At 44.0% G+C, this 24,792-nt stretch overlaps 1 protein-coding gene across 4 annotated transcripts in view; it reads right to left on the bottom strand.

Annotated features, from left to right (window-relative positions):
* Positions 1-24,792, bottom strand: part of LOC119461860 (uncharacterized) — a 465,401-nt gene that overhangs the window by 88,227 nt on the left and 352,382 nt on the right. For all 4 annotated transcript variants that reach the window (XM_049667309.1, XM_049667301.1, XM_049667307.1 and 1 more), the window contains one exon: positions 21,067-21,115. In XM_049667309.1, the coding sequence (XP_049523266.1) occupies positions 21,067-21,115 (49 nt within the window). The remainder of the gene's footprint in view (positions 1-21,066; positions 21,116-24,792) is intronic.

The raw sequence follows: 24,792 nt of genomic DNA, 5'->3' as shown, positions 1-24,792 counted from the left end.
GGACTCCATGCAGATGTGCAGTAAAAAAATGCGTGCTTTGGCTCCATAGCTTTTGCTGCACTGTCACAGAAAGTTTCCACCGGATGCAGCAACATCATGCACCACATGAACTGAAGACTGGACTGCAGCTATTTGTCAGATTTGACAATTTTTGGCAGGTTGCGGTGTCTGGAAAAATAAAACTTCAACTGGAGGTACCGTCGAAACTAGCCCCCATTCATGGCTCCTATAGCACTTAAAAAAAAAAAGACGTAAAATTAGTTTTTTGACAACTCAGCAAAATAGTTTTTAAATGACAGCCGCAGTGAAGAAACAGAAATATCTCTCGGGCTGTCGATTTCCCAATCTGATGTATAGGCTGTTTTAACGACGCCTCAACAATGGTAGATGCTTATGAGCACGTGGTTTTTGGATAATTGTGTTCGACTAATATCAAGTGCAACTTTATTTTCCCCACCGTGGGTTGCTCCATCAGCACTTTGACAGCGTACGTACAAATTATTATGAGAAATACTACCGATCGTATGGGGTTTTATCTCGCACAAGAGCAGGCAGTCGATTTCAGACCGACCTTCGAGCAAAGCTTGACTAGCTGTCTAATCTCTTACATTAATTTTGAAACCGCCTATGAATGTGTCCTTATTCATTATTGTACAATACTGTGCAACACTCCACATAAATGCACAGCACTGCATAGGAATTGAACAAAGCATGTAGAGGTTCCAGCGCCAGTTGAATACAAACTAAATCACTTTGCTACCGCAGAAAAGCTGGCCAAACACAATAACCAAGTATGAGAAGGCCTTGGCGTGCTCCCTGACCGGACAACTAGCACTTCATGAGCATAAAGAATGCAGTATAAAAAACAAACCAGGTGCAAGCTGCAGTGAGTAAAAACAAATGATCCCTGTACAATATGAACATACCCGTTTTCAAAATGTGCAAAGCTACTGCTTTGCCACATAGCATGGGTATCACTATGGCCAGTATTGACGCCAACAAATCCTCACAGTATTCTTTTTTACGTGATCCAATTTACAGAAGTTGGGATCGAACTAAGAACCAGGTGTATATTTTGTATATTTCAGATTTTTTTACTCTCGGTATTTATAGTAAAAATAGCAAATTATTACTTTCATTCGTGTTCCTTGAGGTACTTCTTTCTTTGAAGTTTCACATCAGTATTCTCAAAATTTATCTAAGCAATTATTAGTGCTATACATGCATTCAAAACACCAGTCATCAGGCTATAACTTTATGTATCGCAGTATAGGTTGCGACTACTATGTCTTAAAATAAAATGTTACAACATAAAAGCACCGAACATGAGCACATTTCAATCAATACCAAACAAGCTAAAGTTCATAAGTACCTCCTCGTACCTCCTCTACTAAACTATGGCGTTTGTGTTTTAGGCTTGAATGACCATTAATACTATGTTAGAGATTTGAACTCTTTCTTGAGAGGTGGACAGCACAGTTTAGAATGTGGATAAAGAAATGTATTTCACAAACATCTCCTCAGCCAAGGTTCATGTTTCCAGAGTTTTCACACTTCGAAGAGGTCATGATCTTTATTAGTGGAAATATAGATTTTATAACTATAGCCGGCGACAACTTTCAGTGGCAGCGCAGCGAAAGCTATGTAGCCGAAGCACACATTTTTTTACTGCGCATCTGCATGTACTAGTCAGCGAATGTAAGCAACCTGTTTTTGGTATGGTTTGGTATGGTTTTTTTACGTACAGTAAAACAAACCATACCACTTATTATGTTTATTGCTTTGTTCAAGATTTATTTCATAGCAAATAAAAATTTCCTAGGAAAAGGATTTCTATGTCTTACTGTTCCAAGTTTTCTGGCTTGCTGGTATCCATGTCTGGTTTGCCTAGTCCTATAAACCGCCAGCAAAACTTCGGCACTACTTGGTGTAGTAACACAAGAGCATAAGCTTTTTTTTTTTTAATTGCGATAAAGACTTGCCATTAAAGCATAATTCTTGATGTGTATATGTGTATTATATGTGTGCTGTGAGGCCTGTGTTGTGTATGAATTGAAGCAGTGTTTTGTGGAATCTGTTATCATGTATCCAGCGGTCATAGCTGGTTGTCACACTGTAGCGGAGGCCGGCTTGCAGTAGGAGACGCGAGCATTCCGATTGTAAACCTGTACATGTCCATATTAGATGGTATGCATCTGCTTCCATCACAGGGACGGAGCAGTATGGACACGTAGCACCCAGTGGTAAATGCGACCAGTTCCACCTTGAGATCACAGCCGGTGTAAGGGCCACCCTGGCCCGAAGCCTCCTAAGCACAACTTCCTCCGCCCTAGTAAGGTGAAGGGGGAGGGAGCAGACACACGGGGGGATAAGAGCGCGTGTGTCCTGCTGGATAAAATTTTTACGGGCTCGGAGCGATTTAAGGGGTTGAGGTGGGAGGGGAATAGACGGAAGGTCTGGATTAGGAGGGCAATGTGCCTGCTGGTCAGCAGCAATGTTATGAGGGTTCGCTGCATGGCCTTGAATCCAGTGTACCTTGACGCAGGTAGCTGTTTTTCTATTCATCGTGTTTATTGTCTCGCAGATTTCCATCGCCTTGTCAACCTTCTTCAGTTCCTGAATAGCCGCTAAAGAATCAGTGAAGATGTCTAGTTGTTTGATGGTAGGCAGCTTAGATGTCGCATCTTGCACAGCGTCGTGGATGGCTTGAAGTTCCATTACTAGAGCGCTGGCTTCCGTAGATAAATAGCGCTGGTGGCCGCTGATGAAATTATGCGTTGTACTGAGGAATGATGTCCTCCCGCCGTCTGGGAGAATAGCAACATCCGTATAGACTATGCAGGTGTCAGCACATGACGCATCGATGATATTGTGGTCGTCAATAATACCTGTTGTATCGCTGCGTCGTAACTTCGTTGGCTTATTAGTTGTGATGCTGGTGAATGCCCAGGGAGGCATTGGATAGGGCTGATTGTCAATACGAGAGCCGCGTTGAAAATGAGCATGTAACGCAGCGACAGCCGGAACAAGCTGCTTTTTTATTTCACGTGCTTTTTCACGTTGCAAAATTAGCTCTGCAATTGTGTTGAGCTGGGCATGTTCCTGTAACGTTGGTATCGGAGTGATGCGTGGTAGTGCTGTGATTGTGCGCATAGCATGGCGATTAATCGTCTCTAACTAGCTGTGCCAACTGTGCCAAAGTTAGCCGTTGAAATTGTGCCTGATATAAAAATCGTGGCTGCAAAACTGCACGTACCAGCCGTCAAGCTACGTCAGTACGAGCTCCAGCTGCTTTTGCTGCAATGCGACGAATAAGGTGAAGTGTTTTTGTCGAAGTCTGTCTGATTTTACGGAGCCAGTGTGCACCACCGCCGGAATGGTGAATATCGAGACCCAGTATGCGGACCTCCGAAGCCTCAGGGATTGTCACTGCGGGGAGTTTAAATGTAAAGGGGCGCTGCGTGTTTCTTGTGCGTCCTTTCTTGTTGGCCACCACAACACAGCTTGATTTTTGGGCGGAAATGTCCAACCCTGCTTTCCGAGCGTAGTTGTGCAGAACATCAAGGGCTTCTTGAAGCTGTTGAGTTTGTCGAGATACATCTTCATGTGCGGACCACAAAGTGATGTCATCCGCATAGATTAAAAACTTCACGTCTGGAATCTGGTGTAGTTGCCAGGCTAGAGGTATTAGAGCAACGTTGAAGAGAAGAGGAGCTAAAACCGAACCTTGTGGGACTCCTCTGTTCGATGTGAAGTATCCTTCTTGCCTCCCATTTACTCTAATCGCAAATGTGCGATTCTGAAGAAATGAGTAGATAAATCTTAGGACCCGCGGTGGAAGTCCCAGGTCGATGAGGTTGGCAATAATGATTTCATGGTCTATATTGCCATAAGCTTTCGTTATGTCAGTTGCTACTACCGTGCGCACAGCGTGGCTGTGTGGTGAAATCTGGAAAACATCGTCTGATAAGATAGAAAGACCGTCTTCAGTTCCCAAGTAAGAACAGAAGCCAATTTGAGCAGGATGATATTTATCATGGCGTTCAAGCCACCAGGAAACACGTGTGGCCAGCATCTTTTCAGCGAGCTTGCAGACAGTTGAGGTTAGCGAAATTGGGCGTAAAGACTGCAGGTTATTTGGAGACTTTCCTGGTTTCGGGATCGGGACAACAATTGAATGCTTCCAGTCAGGTGGAACGTTTCCAGTCTCCCATACTTTATTAATAGCCTGAAGTCCGTCGAGAGCTGCTCCTTCCATGTTCTTGAAAACCTCATAAGGAATACCATCGGGTCCAGGTGTTGTGCGTTTCTTCGAAGATTCAATCACCGCTATTAGTTCGGCCATGCTGAAAGGGCTGGATATTTCGGATTCATCAGACTCATCAATATCCGGGCAGTTTATAGGTGACGCGTGATCGTACTTCGGGAAAAACGCTCTAGCAGCGTGTTATGCAAATTCATGTGGCGAACTTTGCATCGCTAACCTAACGCTCGCTGCAGGGTCAGGTTGCTTATGACCGCGTTCCATTGACCGGAACGTACGCCAAAGTGCTCTGTTTCCAATGCCCGATCCAAGATTCTCGCACCACTCATACCATCGTCGTCGAGAAAGTTGCTTTTCGTGCCGATGCGCCTTCGCCGCTATATGGTTAGCACGTGCACGGCTACCTGGTACATCAGGATTTCTCGACGCATACACTTCTGCCTGACGTCGCTTTGCCCAAAGTTGCAAAAGAGCGAGGTCCGGTTGAGGTTGTTCCTCGTCAACTGTGGTTACAGTGGTGTTACTTCGGAGCAGTTCTTGCAAAGCGGGAAAAATTTCTGAGGGCTCTGAGGGTACTTTATCAATCGATGATTCCCGAAACTTATCCCAATGCGTGACTGTTACTAGTCGTCGAATTTTCTTTATGCACGTTCTACGCAAACCAATCATTATTGGCATATGATCACTGTCCCAGGTATCTGGTTCCACCCGCCACTACGGCATTCCAGGGCCCAACCACCACGTGAGGTCTGGAGCGTGTGTTCTAGATACTGCGGGTACAGCACATGTAGCCACAGCGTGAAGGTTCAACAGACTAAAAGTGGCATCGCTCATGACGTTTTTAACTTGGCATCCTCTTCGGGAGTTGTACTTGTACCCCCATTCTGTATGTGGAGCATTTAAGTCTCCACCCACGAGAATAGGAATTCCCGGGTACGTAGACCGTAGATGGGCTATCCACCCCAAGTTCAAGCGTGTGCGCTGTGGTCTGGCGTAGAATGACACTAGAATGACAGGAGTCTTCACTGGTCGTGCCAGGACCCTGACAACTTCTTGATTAACACTACACCATGGCTCCAGATCAATCACTGTGTGAGCAATATGCGATGATACATACACTGCAGCTTTTCCGGGAGCTGAAGCCATTGTAGTAGCACGTCTATCTTTAATAGATGGGCTATGATACCCATTAAAATTGGAAAGGGAGCATAGCTTATTATGCTCTTGAATAAGCAGTGCCCATACATGTAGCTTATTATATTGAAGCTTGCTTTTAATTTCTCCTAACTTGGAGCTTAGGCCGCGACAATTCCACTGTAGAATTCCATCCTGTGACAGCTGATGCAGAGAATTAGCCATGATGCAGGCAATCCTGAATGAGCAACCTTAGTTGAGCAAGTTGATCTAAAACTGCTGTCCAAACAGCTTGGTTGACCTGTTGTGCCGGACGGGATCCAGGCTTAACAGTGGCATTCGTACTGGTTGATGTTGCCCAAACAGCTTGGTTGCCCTGTTGTGCCGGACGGGATACAGGCGTAACGGTGGCATTCGCACTGGTGACATGTTGGTCCTGTTTTCTGACGCCGCAGAATTACCAATTCTTTATGTTTGCGTAGTCGCTCAATCTCTCTGGCCAGTGCGTCTATCCGAGCGTCAATGTCACCATGGTCATCATCTGACTGATACAGAGGTTCCGGTAATTTCTGTTTCTTTGTCTGCGACTGCTTGCCACATTTAAGAGCAGAAGAATACAGTTGTGTTTCTGGGGCTTCTGCTTCTTCTGCCATGAGCATCTCTGGCTCTTCTGCAAGAACCTCATAACGATTGTGAGTTGTTACTATGCTCATTTTTGGTGCAGCCCTTCGTATCCGTGCTGTGGCCTTCTGTTTAGTCGGACAATTTGTGCTTGTCATATCGTGCTCATCAGATTTGCATAAGCCGCATCGATATCGTGGTTGGCCTTCTGGTGTGAGCTTTTCTGGGTTAATAGTACGTTGTGGGCAAAAAGCCTGCATGTGTCCACGTTGAAAGCAGCGGTAGCAGAGCTCCGCATGTGCAAGCGCGTGCACGTGGCTTTGACTGGGCTGCCACCGTAAGTTGTTATCGAGTGTAGCTTGAGAATATTCAGACACTTGATTAGCTAGGCTGTAATTTAAACATGCACAAGCACCTAGAAAGAGTTGAGCTAGCTGGAGGCCCTTTTGCGCATGTCCTTGTAGCAGCACCCATGCAGAGCACGCGTTTCAGGCCAAAGTGCTTTGCCGATCACTTGACAGCATGGCGCTATTGCGAGTGCACACCCTCGAAATTCACTTGTAAAATTTATTGTGTAGTGCCACTTTTGTTGTCATAAAAGGTTTAAGGCTCCCCAAGGAGACGATCGAATTAGAATTATACCTCAAACATCATCTTCTCCAGCATGTGCTACCCCGTGCTCCTTTTACCTATGGCTTTGAGGTCCTTTGTAAAGATTTTGCTGTACAGAAAAGCCAATACATGAGGGAAGCTTCAACCGTGCTCCTTGCTTAAATTGAGACACTGTATATATAGAGCAACACTACAATAAGAAAAATTATTCTCACGAAACCTTGTTGTTGTTTTTTTCTTTTTCTTTTTAAAACGTGATTTGTTTTTTGAGGGAAACGGTTAATTACAGGTTGAGAAAATGAAGAATAATATTTTCTTGAATTTTTCACCCTAACTGATGTCCCAAAGAGGTACTGTACAAATCTCATCATGTCATGAGGAGCTATAGAGTGGTTCATGCTGTCTTCACAGCAAAAGCATCAGCTATTGTTGTCAATTTAGAAACAGTTGCTACCAATTCTTGCTTTGTTTTATTCAGGCTGTCAATTTCCAATCTGCTTTGCATCTTCAAGATGCTGCTTTTTCTGATGCCAAAAAGGCATGGTAATTAAATATACTTTTTTTAATGTTGGGCATTTGGCAGGTCTAAAAAAAATGCACTCTCAAATATTTTGTGCCAAAAAAAGAAGTAACATTTGTCAGCCTGAGTGCATTTTGAATTCAATCCTATTAAAGGGCCCCTCACCAGGTCTGACCATATATTTAACTGACAAGTGCAGTGTATACAATGCACGCTAACGATCGTGTCTGCTGCGTATTATATGCCTATGCGCTGCAGAAAGAGCTTCAATTTCAAATCAAATGCCATTTGCCCTTCTCTCGTGGGTGCCGTGCTCCCAGCCGGAGAGTTTATGTCAAACAAGTGCGCGTACAATCATGGCAATGTTGTGACGCTACTCACAGTGGCACATGACTTCAAGAATTATTCAAGGCAGCCTCAGTTATTTGTTTATTCTGTTGGTTCAATGGACGAATTAAAGTTTAGAGAAATAATAAAATATACAAACCGAATGTCTGCATGTTTTTGTTTTACTTCGTACCATAGCAAGAGATATATACTTCCATTTTGTCTGCTTGTTCCCATGTTGTGCAGACGTGCTCGTAGAGAATGAAACCAAGTCATTTTCTACCGCGTTTCAGCATCGCGATCACGCTCTTTTATCCGCTCACGTCTGCCTCAGTGCTCTTGATTTTGGCACTCACTTATACCGCTAATCAGCTGTTCTCATACGTGCAGAGCATGCAAAATCACCTGATGCGCGAAACGAGACAAACACAACAGCTTATGCATGAGACCGTCACCGGAAGTGCACCACTCAGCAAAAATGCGAGACACAGAGAAGAAGGCGGGGCCCATGACGTCACATGATGCTCCGGCTCCGGTATGGAAGAACGCAGGGAAGGAATTTCGTTTTCAGAGGCACGACGGGGCAAGTGGAGAGTGTGTCTATGTTGGCGGTGACGCTCGCCTCCTGAAATCATGGGTTCGTGGCACTTCAAATATTTCTATTTCTGCTAATATTGAACTAATTAGAAAAATTATTTTGGTAGAACACTTCTTAGAGGGCACGTAACAACTTCCAGCACGTAACCAAAATTTGCTATGTGGCCTGGTGAGGGGCCCTTTAAAACCAAAGGTGATCGATGTACAAGAAAAAATCGGACAAAAAAAAATGAAGCTTATTTCATGAAATGTGTAAATTTCATCTCAATAAATAAAAAACTTATGCTTTACTATGCACTCCCTATGTTAGATATATTTATGATGTGGTAAAGAGACAAATTTGAAGCATTTTTTTCTATTTTTCAAAAAAAATTTAGATGTATCCACAGTTGTTTTGTTAGGCATCCTTCAAAGTCGTGTCTAAATAATTGGTTTAAATATTTCGGCATGCAACATCAATTTGTGACAATGAGAAAGTTGTCAAGAAGTACATTTTTGTTATGTATTCAGCTGTAAATTTCATTTTGAGGTGTTCCATCTAAAGATATGAAAGGTTGTGGATTTGATTCAGAAATTTTAATTCGAGAAATCTTTGTTTTAGATGAGAAAAACATTTCTGAAGTTTAGTGCCAACCTAATAAGGTGCGTTTAGGCAATTGTCATTACGGATTTTGCAGAAAATACAATTTGCCCTTCAGGATGTTCTCCGGTCTTTTCATTGGACGAACGAGCAGGCCACCATGCACACAATAGTCGCCTACTTCCAATGACATCTAGCAATCAGTGACATCTAGCGTAGCGTAGGGTATACCTTAAGCTCCACCAAAACATTTCAAGGACACAGGGCACACTCATCCGGTAAGCTCAGACGAACACCCTGCTCACTCCAGCATGGAAGCACCTCCTCCAAGGCATACTTACTGAAGACCTCCCTCACTGTAGCCACTGTGGTGTCTATCCTCCCAACACATCACATATTCTATGGCAATGCCATCCAAAACTACCCCCCTTACCCAAACCTTCACGACCAACGATTCCTTGTGGACTTCATCGGCCTAGCGCTGAAGCAAGCCGCAAGCACACCCCTGGACAGAGGGCATCTATTAAAGAGACGACAGTTGCACAAGAGGTTTATTGACGACGACTGGCCGGTACAAACACATAATATCTTGAGACACGCCCCCCTGCTTGGGTAGGCTATTTATACTGTAATGGTGGCTCTGGAGTGCCCACAAGCGTGGCCCCTTGCTGGTTACAACATACAACACCTTTCTTCCCTTTATTTGGCTACTGGTACCCGTACCTTTCAGGCACGAGCCGGATCCTAGTGGATCGCCGCAGGGGCATTGGTCCGACTGGCTGCTGTGAGGGAGTTTGTTTGTTTGCTTGGCCCTCTGCTAATGGCGCCGCCTGTTGAGTGGACATGACTGCGTCTAATGCCCCCTCCCTCGGTAACATTTCGGGGAGTACCTCGCTTTGGGTATCTGCACTCTCTGACAGCGTTATTTCGGACCAGGGAGCCGTTGGCGATTCCACTTTACATCTTAAATGATCGGCATGGCAATACCTGAGAACCCCACCTACGTGTACCAGGAACGTCACTTTTGACACCTTCCTTACAATTTTCCCTGGCCACCAATTCACCCTTTCGTTGCGAACAGTACGGACATATACCTCTTCGCCTTGCGTAAAGTCCCAGCTGTTACCCCTTCTTGCATCTGCCGTGAGCTTATTTTTTTCACTTCTGTTTTTCCACACTTTCATCCTGCATGGTTTCAGCATGGACAGTCTGGTTCAGACTTTTCGGCCGAGAAACAACTTGCTGATTCTGTGAACGAGTGCGGCGTCGTCCTGTATGAAAACAAGAAATTATCAATGCGGTGTTGTAATGACTGCGTCCGGCCGGCTCTTTCATCTTCTAGCTGTAATTTCAAGATCCCCCTCTTTGTGGTTTGCACCAACCTTTCCCCTGCACCGTTTGACTGGGGGTGATACGGAGGCGTGAAAAGTGACTTTACACCGTTTTGTTCCAAGAAGTGTTGAAATTCCCTGGATCTAAATTGTGGACCGTTGTCCGTCACAACAACACTGGCAGGCCATACGCCGCAAAGCTGCTCCTTCCCGCCTCCACTGTGGCCAAGGCTGATGTGCCTCTTACCTCGAGCCATCTTGAGTACGCATCTACCATCAGCAGCAATGATCTCCCTTCCACTTCCGCCAAATCTAAGTGAACCCTCTCCAAAGCGTTTGTAGCTATTGCCCACGGTTGCACCAGTACCGATTGCGCTGAATTCCGTACACTTTGACAGACCTCGCACGCTCGTACCATGTCTTCCAGTTCTGTATCAAGATTTGGCCACCAAATCCAACTACGCGCCAGCATTTTGATTTTCGTCATTCCTGGGTGGCTCTCATGTAAAAAGATGGAACACTTGGCCTGATAGCTTTCGGGATATTAACCCGACTGCTCCACAGCAAACAACCCTGCTCTATCAACAACTTGTGACGACGATTAAAATACGGACGGTATTGCTCTTCTGTTTCTTGAGGCCAACCACGCCACGTCATGTCTACTACCGCTCTCAGAACCTCATCCCTGCTTGTTTCTTCAGCCACTTCCTCGGCTGTAAAGGGCACTTCTGATAAAAACGAAAAAAAATTTATTTCTTGTTCTTCCGCCGTAGTTGTTTTTAACGGAAGCCTTGATAAGCCATCTGCGTGGCCCACTTGTTGGCCCTTCTTGTACTTGATGACATACTGATAACAAGCCAAGAAATTTTTCCACTGCTGCACTCTTGCTATCGCTACTTGACTGCTGTGTCACTTCGGATCAAACAACTGCGTCAGCGGCTGATGATCAGTCACTATTTCGAACTGTCGACCGAACAAGTACTTATGAAACTTTTTAATGCCAAAAATAATGGCTAGAGCTTCGCGCTCAATTTGTGCATAGTTTCTTTCGGCCGCTGTAAGCGCGCGTGACGCGACTGCGATAGGTCTCTCGCAGCGACCTTCGGTGTGCACGAGCAGCGCTCCAAGGCCATATGCCGATGCGTCACATGTCAAGCACAGCGGTTTGTTTCCATCGTACAAAGCTAGCACTGAGTCCTCACTCAGAAGCAGCTTGCATTTCTGAAAGCTGGTTTCACACTCTTTTGTCCATTCCCACGGACAATCTTTTCTGAGGAGCTTGTAGAGTGGTTCTAAGGTCGTGACTGTTTGGGAAAGGAATCTAGCATAAAAATTCACCAACCCTAGGAAAGCCTTCAATTCGGAGACACAAGTCGGAGTTGGAGCCCTCAATATGGCTTCTACTTTATCATGGTTCTAAGGTCGTGGCTGTTTGGGAAAGGAATCTAGCATAAAAATTCACCAACCCTAGGAAAGCCTTCAATTCGGAGACACAAGTCGGAGTTGGAGCCCTCAATATGGCTTCTACTTTATCATTCGTAGGATGCATGCCAACCGCGTCAATTTCGTGACCAAGATAGCGGACGTGGTTTTTAAGAAATTGACATTTATCAGCGTTGGCACGTATCCCATGCTTCCATAGTCTCTGCAGCACTTGTTCGGTGCGTCTCAGGCACTTGTGTTCGGTCTTTCCTGCTATGAGAACATCATCGAGATAGCAGTGCACTGTGCCCTCCAAGCCAGCCAATACTCGATCCATTACTGATTGGAAAATGGAAGGTACGCTCGCGACACCAAACGGTAAACGCGTGAAACGGAAAAGGCCAAGGTGTGTATTTATCGTTAGCAACTCTTGCGAAAGGTCATCCATTCAAAGTTGCAAGTACGCTTTCGATAAATCAAGCGCACTGAAACAAGTTCCCCCTGCCAATGATGCAAACACATCTTCAGGCAATGGTAGCGGGTAGTGGGCAACCGTAATACAGGGGTTTAAAGACACATGGTAGTCACCACAGAGCCTGACGGCTTCTCCATCACTCTTCAGAACTGCTACGACAGGGGTTGCCCATTGGCTTTCCCGCACCGGGTACAACACACCTGCCGATTCCAACTCCTTCAATTCTTTTTCAACTTTGTCTTTCAGGGCGTACGGCACTGGCCTGGCTTTACAGAATACAATTGGGCCCGTGAACACATCCTTGCACTTGTCTAGCAACCCCTCCTGTTTAGTGATTGTGTTCACTCGCAACACATGCATGTGACCAGTTTAGGCGAATATGCTTCAACCAGTCTCGGCCAAGCAATGCCGGTATCGTGCGTCCTGTTCATTCGCAGCTATCACGAGTGGCAGACTAAAAGAATTGCCATCATGAGCTACATTTACAGTGACACTGCCCTTCAAGGGAGCGCTTGAGCCATTGTATGTCCTTAAGCGAAACTGCACAGGCTGATATGGCAAATGTCCCAAATATTTCACAAATTCGCTTTCAGGCATAATAGATACCGCTGAGCCCGTGTCTATTTCCATGGCAATGGTTTGCCCATTTACATTCATATCAACTTTGTACGGCTGAACTCTTTCTCCTAACGTGTACAATTCTAAGCTAGACACGTCCTCTTCCGCGGTGAAATTGCTCTGCCTTCTCTTACACATAATAGCTAAATGTCCCGTCTGGGAACAACTATAGCACCTTGCCTTGATGTGCTGACAATCCTGATGGTGGTGGCGACCCCCACAACGAAAACAAGACCGCATCCTGTCCTTGTCAGCGAACCCTTTCCTGGCAGCCGCCGTACCACGTCGTCGACAGTCGCTGGTCGATCGCGTAGTCGTGGCACTGTCGCCGCATTGCCACTTGACGTCGTCCTCTTGTTCTCGGGTCACGTCTCGTCCCAATAGCACATCCCACCCGTGGTCGTAGTCGCTGCACTGTCTCCTAGTCGCTGTGCTGTCACCGCGTTGCCAGTTGACGTCGTCCTCTTGTTCTCGGGTCGCGTCTTGTCCTGGTAGCATCTCCCTCGCGTGGTTTTCCGCGGCTTCCATGGACGTGGCGATAACACATGCCTTGTCCCATGTTAGGCCTTTGTCATCTTCAGCGGCCAAAAGCTTGCATCGAATCGCCTCGCTGCGTACACCCACGACAACCTGGTCTCTGAGCACCTGAGTTAAAAATGTTCCAAACAAGCAGTTCGTTGCCAACCACTTCAATTCCACGATAAAGTCGTGAACTGCCTCCCGGGATTCCTGTGTGCGTTTATGGAAGTTTAACGCTCCATGACTATCGACCGCTTTGGCGCGTAATGGTTCAGAAGCGCCTGTTTTATCTCTTGATACGTCTTCTTTTCAGGAGCGTCCGGAAACATCAAGTTCCGCAATATGCCGCACACGCTGTCACCTACTGTCGTGATAAGAACATCCGTCTTGCTTTGTTCGTCCAGCTTATTCACTCTCGCAAAAGCCTCGAACCGCTCGAAGTAGATAGTCATGTTACCTGTCGTGGTACAGAATTCCGTCAGGCGCCCGACGAACGGTTGGTGGCTAGAGGACGGTGGCACATCGTTGTCCATGATGTCTACTACTGCTTGCTGCTTGAATCAGGGCCGGCGGTTCATCCCATCCTTGTCGCGATTATTAAAGAGACGACAGTTGCACAAGAGGTTTATTGACGATGACTGGCCGGTACAAACACATGATATCTTGAGACACGCCCCCCTGCTTGGGTAGGCTATTTATACAGTAATGGTGGCGCTGGAGTGCCCACAAGCATGGCCCCCTGCTGTTTACAATATACAACAGCATCGATGGATTTTTTTTTTAATCGTAGAATAAAGTGATCCCTCTCTGGTAAATCATCTGTCACCATTACAGACTGCATAAAACATGTCACAGAATCCATGTTAGCATTCGAAACTGAATTTCTCAAAACTTTCAAACAGTTTTCTGGAATTTTAAAACTCCACTACTATTCTGATGGAGTTTTGTCCCAATACAAAACTCTGAAGAATTTTTTTAAGCTTCTGCTCCCGTGAAGATGACTACAATATCTTTGCGGAATGGAACTTTCTTGCTGCTTTACACAGAGTAAAAGTGCTTGCAGTGGCATTGGTGGTACTGTGAAGCGCTTAGCAGGTAGGGCAAGCCTTCAAAGACCTAGCTTACAGAGACATCACAACTCCCTATCAACTATTCAAATAGATGAAAAGAAAAAAAGAGGGATCATGATTCTGTGTACTGAAACACATTGCAGGAGGAAAAAATTCAAACTAGCACCACGCTTTCATAGAGCTCACCTACCACTTTCATCAATCGTCACTATATATGTGAGCGTATCTCTGCAAAGCTGACTTCCCCTTCATTGACACATTAATTAGTTGGAGGAGGCTAAATAAACAAAGTTGTGGCAGCCTCAAACCCTTTAGCAATGCTCCCTTAAGAAAAACACCGTCAGTACATTTGTTTCCAGGCTTGATAAAGAACTGTTCAAGGGTGCCTTTGCTGAATTTTGAGATAATATTACCAGATTTACCAGTTTTTGTAGCCTACTGAATAAAGCAATGTCCACATGTTACCACTAGGAAGCTGAGAATGTCCCCTGCGTTAGCTGAACTCATAAGCATAATGCAGCATTTCCTGTATTACCAAACAAACAACTAAAACTCAGAAATGCCTGAAGTTCAAAGGACTTGGGTCCCTTTTTCAGCAATCAGACAATGAAAGTGCTATAGTCACATTCTAGTTCTAGGACAATAAAGGTGTTCGGCTGAGGTCCAACGTACGAAGTGATAAACCAGTAGAAGGGTGTAGTTGATATGGCTGAAAAAAAAAAAAGGAAAAAAAAAGAAAAACCTACAAATTCATTGAAGACCTGAGCCCCCAACTTCGTCAAACTAAACAACAAGAGTGTGGGTGGGGTAAACCAAATGGGCTAATTCAAATCCATCCTTTTAAAAGGAAGTGCTTCAAGTTGAGGAGTGTCATTCTGTATATGCTGAACCTCCTAGTAGAATATGAGAGACTTCTGTCACCATCATCATACTCTGAAAGTGTAAAGCATAGACAACCTTTACATGAACTGCCCACTCTAATCCCTCATCTGATGTCAACTGGAATATAACTAGAACAGACATTTGTACAAATAGCTGTAAAAGGGTCCGACATGCAATAAGTTCTTGCAGATCTTGACTCGAAGGTGGCTATCGGCCCCATAAAGGCAGAACAGGCGGTAAAAACGCAATTTGAAGACAGTGCAGTATCCACTAATGCTGTACGCAATAAAGCATCAGACATACCTCTTTTCGGTATAGCATTGACCATAAGTTGGTCAAACTACCCCAGAACAGGGTACCGGCTGTAAGTTATTAACATGCACGCAATATGAATGAATTTTTAAAAAATAGTGGAGATCTTTACGTTGCAGTTTTCATAGAGAGTCTCTCATGTCTATCTCTGTACTGAGGAGGGTGGAATGTCGAATTGCTTCAAGTGCACCCACATGAAGTAATTCTATGTTCCGGACATACACATGTGCATGATATATTATCTTTGGTGAAAATAATGTAACCAGATAGCCCGACGCTTTTTACATCTTATTTAAAGCATGCTGAAGAAAATTGAAACGTGGAAATTTTGTGTACAATAATAATATGCGCATGGGATACAAAGGCTTAAGTCTAATTTTCGAAAGAGAACAATGTGTGAACATTAAGCTGTTTGCTCACACAAGCAATGGAATAAAATCTCATTATTATAAACAGTCGATTCAGTTAAGTGGAACTTTCGCAGCCACCACTGCCACCTGCTATCTACACGAGAAGCAAATAGTTAACAGCCACAGCAACATCGAAGATGTATAAAACTGAAGGCCCCACACCAGAAAAATACAATAATTAAGCACGACCGAGGTTGCTTTGCAGGTAGATAATTACAGTTTGGACACTGCTCTGGAGTTACAAGAACCTGTGGTGTTCAAATATCATGCACCTAATTGTGTCCTTAATACTTTGATGCATTTTTTACACAACATGAGGGCACAGGCAAAGTTCGGAGCAATCTAGTGAAATGTTGGCATTTGAGACACTGCGCATTTTGCAGAGTGCTGGCAAGCAATAATTATTCAAATGCTCAAGCAAGCGTGAACAAAAATACTATCTGCAACCGAGCTCTTGGCAAACTGTCTTTTCCCAAAAGGAGAATGCATGACACTGCAAAAACCGTTGAAATAAACACATACAAAGCGCTTGTAAGACCAATTAGAATAATCACACATAATATGAGACCCACGTCAGGAGCACCTAATTGAAAAGATTGAGAGAATTCGGAAACTGGCAGGACGTTTTCACAAGGATTATATACAACACTCGAGCGCAACTGTTCTTCTAGTCAAAAGATGAAATCTTCGACAACAACAAGGTTTGTGAGTGGTGGCACTGGCTAACACTCCCAGGATTAATTCTAGTAGTAAAAACATAAATACCCCAGAAAGTGGATGGGAAAACAGCGCCACGGTAGCTCAATGGTAAGAGAATCGCATGCGTAATGCGAAGACGTGCGATCGTTCCCCACCTGCGGCAAGTTGTTTTTTCATCCACTTTATATTTCCATTAATTTATCATTTCCTTACTTCAATTAATGAGTACAAGTAATTTCCCCTATGTTGTCCTTGGTGTCTATGTTTGTTGACTTCCTATAATATTCTCTACCATGGTCAATTAAATGACCAGCTCTCAGTACTTGCATGACCCTTTTGAACACTCAAACATGACTAAGCACAATAAAACCCTTTGCCAGCCATTTAGTCAGGTTAACTCCCATAAATACTTTGTGACCACAGGCCATTTTTTACTGGAACAAATTATCTGATGGAGCTGTAAACTATTCTGCACTGGAATCGTTCATGAAATGTATTGATATGGAAGATTACAAATATTGTGTATTTTATATATTCTTGCGTTAGCAATTTGTTTCAAATTTTGCTAAGATATAGTTTTGCGATACTGTTCATGTACTTATTGTGAAACCCACCCCTCAATGGACTTGTAAAGGGTCTGCAGTATCAATGAATGAATGAATGAATGAATGAATGAATAAATCAATTAATGAATAAATGAATAAATAAATAAATAAATAAATGTGAAATTCTGGCATTATACTGTCGTGAGGAAGTCACAAGCTGCCTATCAAAGCACAAAATGGGGGTAACAATATTATATATTATTATTATTTATATTATTGTCCACACTCAAGTCCCTAATAAAAGCATTGCACTACAAGATTATTTAGGCAGATAATTAGCAGCATTCTATGAGATGACAATGCCTATATAGTGCACAAAAGCAAACAGTCAATATTTTTTTTTACAGCATAGCATGACAATGATGGAAATTTCAGCAGGCATGGAACTGCAGACTTCAAAGATTAAACAAAGTACATTTCACCTTACTGCTATTTTATGAGTGCAGCTTTTCTTGATTTTCCAGCAGGAAGCTAGATAAGGTGGCAGCAGTCTGGAGCAACATAAGAAAAGGTTATTGTCACCCAGATTGCCAGCATGATACAAAGGAAATGGACACATGTTTCTGGTTTTGTGCATTGGTCATTTTCACTGTCACTAATTTTTTATTGCATTTCATCTTGCTGCCTTGCCTCTTCTTTTTCTTTTATCTCTCTGTCATTTTCCTTTTTTCCCCCCACAAATTACAAAGACATACTGTTTGACAGTTTCGCACATGGCCTAAATACTGCAATGTATTTTTTGTGTTTTTGTCATGTGTTGTATAGGAGATCCTATATCAATCTTTGACCCTAGGACCTCCTCTGTATGTACTTTATATCATGTGTATGTATATATTTGCTATATTAGTAAATCTTGATTGATTGAAAGATAGGTAGATGGCTACTTTTCAATTTGTGAATTTATCTAGACTTGATTTCATCATGAATATATAGTTTAATCGCTGCCAGCTGAGCTTTCAGTACAAGGTTATTCCACTGACATACTGCCAGATCATCCAATTTGGTAAAGTAGCTACGCTGGTCTGAGTGTGGTCCTGGGTTCAATTTCTGTACTTGGGCAGAATTACTGCCTTTAAAAACCTCTGTTTCAAAGGTTAGGCACATGACAAACTTTCTGGATGGATTTCATGGGTATCTATAATGAAATGGCGTGGTGACTGCATGGTTTCTGCCAGTGGTTCCAACATGTTTTATGCATAATTATAATCAGTCCTTATGATCAATTCTTCATGTTACCAAATAACTGACTCTTGAATAAATGAATTCCCCCAAAGAGTAGTGTCTTATTCTGTGTCCACTTTTTCTCATTTCTTTTCCAACCCGAAGGCCTCTCGGTCAGGGTAACAAAGTCCTCATTCACCTCTCAACAGTTTCTGTGCTAGTTAATTACACAAACTACACACGAATGGTCATCACAGGCATGTTTTTTCATATAACGCCGCTCTCTCAGACATTCTCATCTAGGTTCAGGCAGTTATACACACCACCCTTTGAATTATATACTTTTCACTTTACTTATGCTATTTCATTATTTGCTCTTCAATATAGTGTCACAGCTGAGTTTTCCATTCCGCCTAATGCCATTTCTACATCTGTGACTGATGCTCTTCGCCGCATGCAGTGCTTACTGGTTAGTTTCCTGATGTTACCCACCTAAATAACCAAGCCGCCCAATTTCACTAAACTACCTTTCCCGTGTGTATTTACGTAGAACACGAATAAAAATTTGACCAGCTATACAGAGGACCGCAACATCATGGATCACGCGGGTACGAGGCCGACGTCAGATGCGGAGCGAGCAGCCGACGACCTGATACGTTCCCTAAAATAGTCCTGAGATGTACCTAATTCCAAGCGAAGACGCGGAGAAGGCATACAGATGGTGCGCGGGCGCGTCGTCTGCTATTGAAGCAATCGCATGGCCACGGCGTGCACATGGCCAAGCCAGGCTCCATTAAAAAATTATTTTTGGTCACGCTGTTCCTCCCCAAAATCGAGATTAATAGATGAAGCATGGGTGAAGTTGAGCTCGGCGTGCATTGAGCCAGTGCCGCTCGACAGTACATATACCCGCAGCCTCCACAGCATAAAGAAAAACGGCTGAGGCACGCAAAAAGAGAACGAGAGAACTCACAATATGCGAAGAACGCCTTTTTCGGGGACTGATATTCCGCGTCTGAACACTATTTTGTGTCGCTTTTTTGCCAGCAAATCATTACACGCTACTAAAATCGCTCCTTGCGGTTTCGGTGTAGAGACAGACTGACAGATTGAAGCCGCACAGACACCCTAGACATGAATACCACGCCGCAGAAATGAAAATGGTATAGCTCTGTGTGGCACCAATGTAACAGACCTTTCGGGCACGGTCTATGCACATTGTATAGGCAAATTACATCGTGGTGGCTCAACAGCTTGACAGACAAAGCACAAGTTCAGAGTGGGACAGCCGCACGCATGTCCGCACGTTCAGCACCCTCGACTTGAGTCGCTGGGAGTCCTATATCGACTCCCACTTCTGCAGAACCTCAAAAAGTTTATGGTTTCGCATGGTCTATCAGATATCCAAACAACAGCAACACCCGCCTTCCCGAGTGGAATGGTTCAAAACACCATGTTGCGTGTTACTGTATCACGGAAATTATCTAAGACCAGTGTTGCTGGATATCTGGTGAACATAAGAACCAGCCGTTCGAGGAATTGTTTTTTTTTTTTTTTCAGGAAACTAGAGAGAAACTATACAAATAAAAATCAGACATTTAAAAAAAGTAAGTTATTTTAATACTACTTTTTTATGCCACTATGGTTATCGAAGTTTTGAAAAAACTGTTGTTGCCAGACTTTTAATGCGCCTCTTAGGCAGCTTTATATTTAAAATAAATTAGGCCAACATAATGTTTTTGATGTTTAAATTAGGTGACATGTCCTTAAAAATTAAAGTCACAGTTAGAAGTGTAAACTTAAACGTTACATTACATGTTGCCAAACTTCAACAACTGCGCCACTGGCATGGTTGCCAAATTTTAATGTAGACTTTCTTTTTTTTTTCTTTACAAACTTGCAACAATGAATTTGACTGTTCATTTATTTCACGCTGCAGCACCAAGACATGCAATATTTTATGCAACTTGTTATAGTTTATATTACTTTAAAGAATATACAGCTGATGTTGCCAGATAATTTTGACAAAGCACTAATTTGCTCACCACGATGTGCGAATTTGTAACAGACTCGGACAACAGTGATTGTGAACGCACGTTTAAAATTTTAGGTCAACGACACTTTTGTGAGAGCCATCCTTGACTTCTGTGCTCGTGCTGGACCACCACAAAGGGTGAAATGAAAGTATGCAGATCTCACGTGGAGTGGGATTGGATATTATGGAAAGCATTTCGCAGGCAGCTGGGGGCTTCCCAGCATCGCTCGGAGCTATTCAAAGAGTTCCTACATGAGCGAACGTGCTTGTGTAAAGTATATATAAGCAATTCTGTGTTACGCGAGTCTCCGTGTAACAACTGAAGCAAGACGCAGACATCATGTCACGAGTTTCATGCATATATAAGGAAACGATCACGACGGCATGAAAGGCTGATCGACAGGCTCAAACTGCCTAAAGTAGGCAAACTGAAGTACATAATATTTCGTATATAAATATTTCGCAGTGCTACTGGAGGAAAAGATAGACTGCATGTTTAAACGTGCGCTTCAAAAGTATCTGAGACACATGCAAAGTGCCCGCACTAAGCGTCGATATACACGGAAGTGAACTATGCATCACAAAAGCGCTGAAGCCCTGCTTTGCAACCCCCCCCCCCCCCCCCCACCATACACACACACACAGTGGAATATTCCTGCTACGTACTAACATAAAAATAATATAGTCCACGTTGTCCCCCTACCACTTGTGCAGAATCCCATATGCACACACATAAGGTAATTACCTCAAAACGCGAAGTTAGTTAATCGGTGCGAGAGAAAACGGAGCTCACACCGATTACACTGTAACATATTAAATGACAAACCGAGCAAGAAAAAAAAATGGTGTTAGTACATTGGGGGATTTCTCACCTTTGGATTTGACGTGACGATGCGGTCTTCTGCGCTGGCGAATGTCAACCTAGGAGCAAAGAAGAGAATGTAAGTACAACGACACTTCAACAGGGTGCATGATGCAAATGTAATTGAACGACTTGATGGCTGACAAGCAGGAAAACGAAAGTCAGAGTTAACACAGCGAAAACACAGAATGACACTGTGTTCAGGTGAAGCTGATGAATGCAGAACGCGTCTCTGAATGTAAAATACGAACACGCTGTGACATCTCGACTCCCTCAAGCCAGGACCCAACCTACAGTATTTGGGTAGTATTTTGGGCAGTCTGGTGTGACTGCATAAGTGCGATAACGTCCCAGTAGGCTGTGGCGTTTCCGTATGCGGGAGTGTTCCTCAAAGAAAAAAATCCGGACGCAGCATTAGCGATGGCCGCTGTTGCGAAGGAAAGCAGACAATGCTGCGAGTTTTGGTTTGGGTTCCAGTATTTGACAACAGCGCCCCTTGCGCTACTAGCGCGAGAATTTTCAGTGACACCCTCTAGCACATGTCAATAACGTCAGCTGCGTCAGCTCAAATACGGTTGTTCATTATTCTATGCACTGCCCGCAGCTTTGTCGTGGCCACAGAAACTATCATAAGCGAGCTTTCTGTCGATAACGGGGAATGTCTCCTCTGGGTACCATATTATTGTACGCTCTACTCTGGCTTCGTGGATCCGCCCGCTGGAGTGGCCTCTCTACGCCCGCGTACGAGGCACATTGTAGCCTGGCTGCCTGGCAAAGGAGCCTGGCCAACTTCATTCATATTGATGGCGCGAGGTTGCGGGATTCACGCTGGAAAGCTGGAAAGCACTCTCTACCTATCTCTGCCGTTCCCTTCTCCGTCAATCTCTCCTGTCTAGAGCAAAATTTTGTAACTCGGTCTAGAAGCACTGGAAAACGTTATAAAAGTACTTTTCCCGGCCTTTTTTTTTTCTAGTCTTCTTTTTTTTTCTTTTTTATTTCTTTTGTTTTTTCATTCTTATTTTATTTTTATTGTTTGCAGGAGGAGGAGAGGGGTTGCCCCCATGCAGCTACCTTTCAGTCCTTCGTGAACTGGACAAGGCAATGACATTCTGCACGTCCGAACGTTCACACTGCGCTGGTTGTTCGAAAACGCGGTCGGAAACACGTTTTCGCTTGGGATTGTGGACAGGCTCTGTGCTGGCTTGACTCACGTACCATTGCCCTCGCCCAGTCTTTGTAGCATGGATAGATGTATATGGAGAGAGGGAGATGGGTTTCTGGCACACACTTGGGTCGAGTGAGGAGGAGACGAGAGAAGCAATAAACCTCGAGCGATGTAAAGGCGGGTGTTTTGAAAACCAATACGGCACAAAACAACACGCTCTGTGCGGGAAGCACTGCATGCGACACTGGCGGAGCAGAATCATATTATATATTCTAGGCACTATAGTCATATCATATGTTGTCGCTCTACTGCACGTAACTAAACAACATAAATTACATGGCTCTCATCTGCCCGTAAAGGTGCCTTTGATACGTCTCATTTCGCTGAATGCGGTCGCACTACAGTCCGACTCAGTTTGTTTTCGACTTCCGAGACGGCTGGGTTTGGCACGAGGCAAGCAGACACGTAGCGCAGGTATTCATATGCTTGAAAAAGAAGTAAGCATAAAAAAACAGTGTGATACACACGAGGGGCACCAAAAAGTAACGATAATTTCTTTATTCCAAAATATTAGTCACCTTCAAATTAAACTCTCTCTGTGATGCAATTGATTTGTCCAACCACTTTTTTCATTGTTCACAACTCTTCAGCAATTGTTGCAAACTGATTGATGACCGTCAGTACGTACTTCCATCGTTATATTATTAATTGCCTCGAAATCCTGAAAACGCTCAGCTTTAAGCTCTCATTTCAGTTTTAAAGATAAGAAGTCGCAAGGCCCAAGATAGTAGAAGGTAAGGTAAGGTAGAGTTGTCATCCCATTTTTGTCAAGTGCGACACGCTAAATAGTGAGAGCATCCCGAAACACAAGCCATTCGTGCAAGTTCCATAAATTGTGGCATTTTCTTCAAACTGCACCGCACAACCGTTAAAAAACGTCAACGTAAAATATGCTGGCCAACTGTCTGTCTGACCTTACAGATAAATTTCAAAGAATAAGGTATTTGATAACAAAGTATTTCCCAGCAGAGAACTTGATGCGCACACATTTTTCTTTGACGTCAGCCATTCCAAAACCGACACCGACGGTGACAGTGGCTCAAAAGGAAGCAATGCAGTGAGCAGATAAAACATCAAACAAGGACTCTGCTTGGTCAACTGATGAGCACCATGGTGTAGTGCACGCATATAGCTGCACGCATCAGTATTAACTACACTTACTTCCAGTTAAAATATATATGTATATACTATACAACAGGGTGTTTCAGCGAACACTTTCGAAAATTCTTAAAGGTTGCCTGTGGCAGATAGCACAATTCTAGTTCAGGAACTGGTCTACTCGAAGAGGCGAACATTACTTGAACAAGAAATTGAAATGAATAATCGAATTATGAACAGAAATTCACTAATTAAGTTTTTAACTAATTACCTGATGGCCCATATTACAATTTACGAATTGTAGCCGTGGAGTTTGCAAGGTGGATCCACTTGGAACGAATTCTCGGGATGACACCAGTTTCGAGATATTAATTCCTGAACTTTGCGGAGAAATGCATTGGCGTTCCAGTTAGGGTTCTTAACAAAACGTGCTTTATGCATTGAAGCACAAAATTAACTGGAACGCCAATGCATTTCTCCGCAAAGTTCGGGAATTAATATCTCGAAACTGGTGTCATCCTGAGAATTAATTCTAAGTGGATCCGCCTTGCGAACTCCCCGGCTACAATTTGTAAATTGCAATATGAGCCATCCGGTAATTAGTTAAAAACTTAATTAGTGAATTTTTGGTAATTAGTCAATTACGCATTTCAATTTTTGAGCAAGTAATGTCCGCCTCTTCGAGTAGACGAGCTCATTAACAGCTCATTAGGCTATCTGCCACAGGCAACCTTAAATAAATGTTGAAAGTGTTCGCTGAAACACCCTGTATACTTACATATTACTATTGGCTCACTCGCCAGGGTAGCTTAGGGCCTATGGCGTTGCGCAGCTAAGCTCATGGTCGTGGTTTCGATCAGGGATTTATACACACCCCTTCCAACTCCCCTTCCCCTCCAGGAGGATCCCGACACCCCCCCCCCCCCCTAAAAAAAATTATTTCAGACCAACCCCCCTTCCCCTCTTACAGACAAGCACTCATCCTGGCAAACAAATTGCGCTGATCCCATGCACAGTGGCAATCGCTTCAGAAATCTCTACTCTTTGCGGAGGTGGACGCTACGTGGTGCTAACTTTGAGGCCCAATTTTGATGTTCAGTGCGCAGACCACAGCGCGCAGACGACAGTGCTACACTGCGACCTGCAGGGAGCGGAGAAACCTTGACGACGCGGCAAACGCAAGACACGTCCGCGTGTTTTCGTCTATGTAACTGCCAGCGTTCAGAGTTGCGTGCCATGCTATAGCCATGGTTAATGGACATCTAGAGGCATTTCACTGTCGTCACGGGTATACCAATGTTCGGCCGTACACACGTCGCACTCTCTTTTCGTGCACTGCCGAAGCGACATCCTCCAGCTTGCTGTTGTCCATAATTGCCGGCAGACACGTACCCCCTATAAAAAGAGTACTGA

The sequence above is a fragment of the Dermacentor silvarum genome, chromosome 1 (assembly GCF_013339745.2).
Source record: "Dermacentor silvarum isolate Dsil-2018 chromosome 1, BIME_Dsil_1.4, whole genome shotgun sequence".
Taxonomy (NCBI): Eukaryota; Metazoa; Arthropoda; class Arachnida; order Ixodida; family Ixodidae; genus Dermacentor; species Dermacentor silvarum.
The sequence above is the reverse complement of the archived record's forward strand: the minus strand, read 5'-3'. Positions and strand labels throughout refer to the sequence as shown.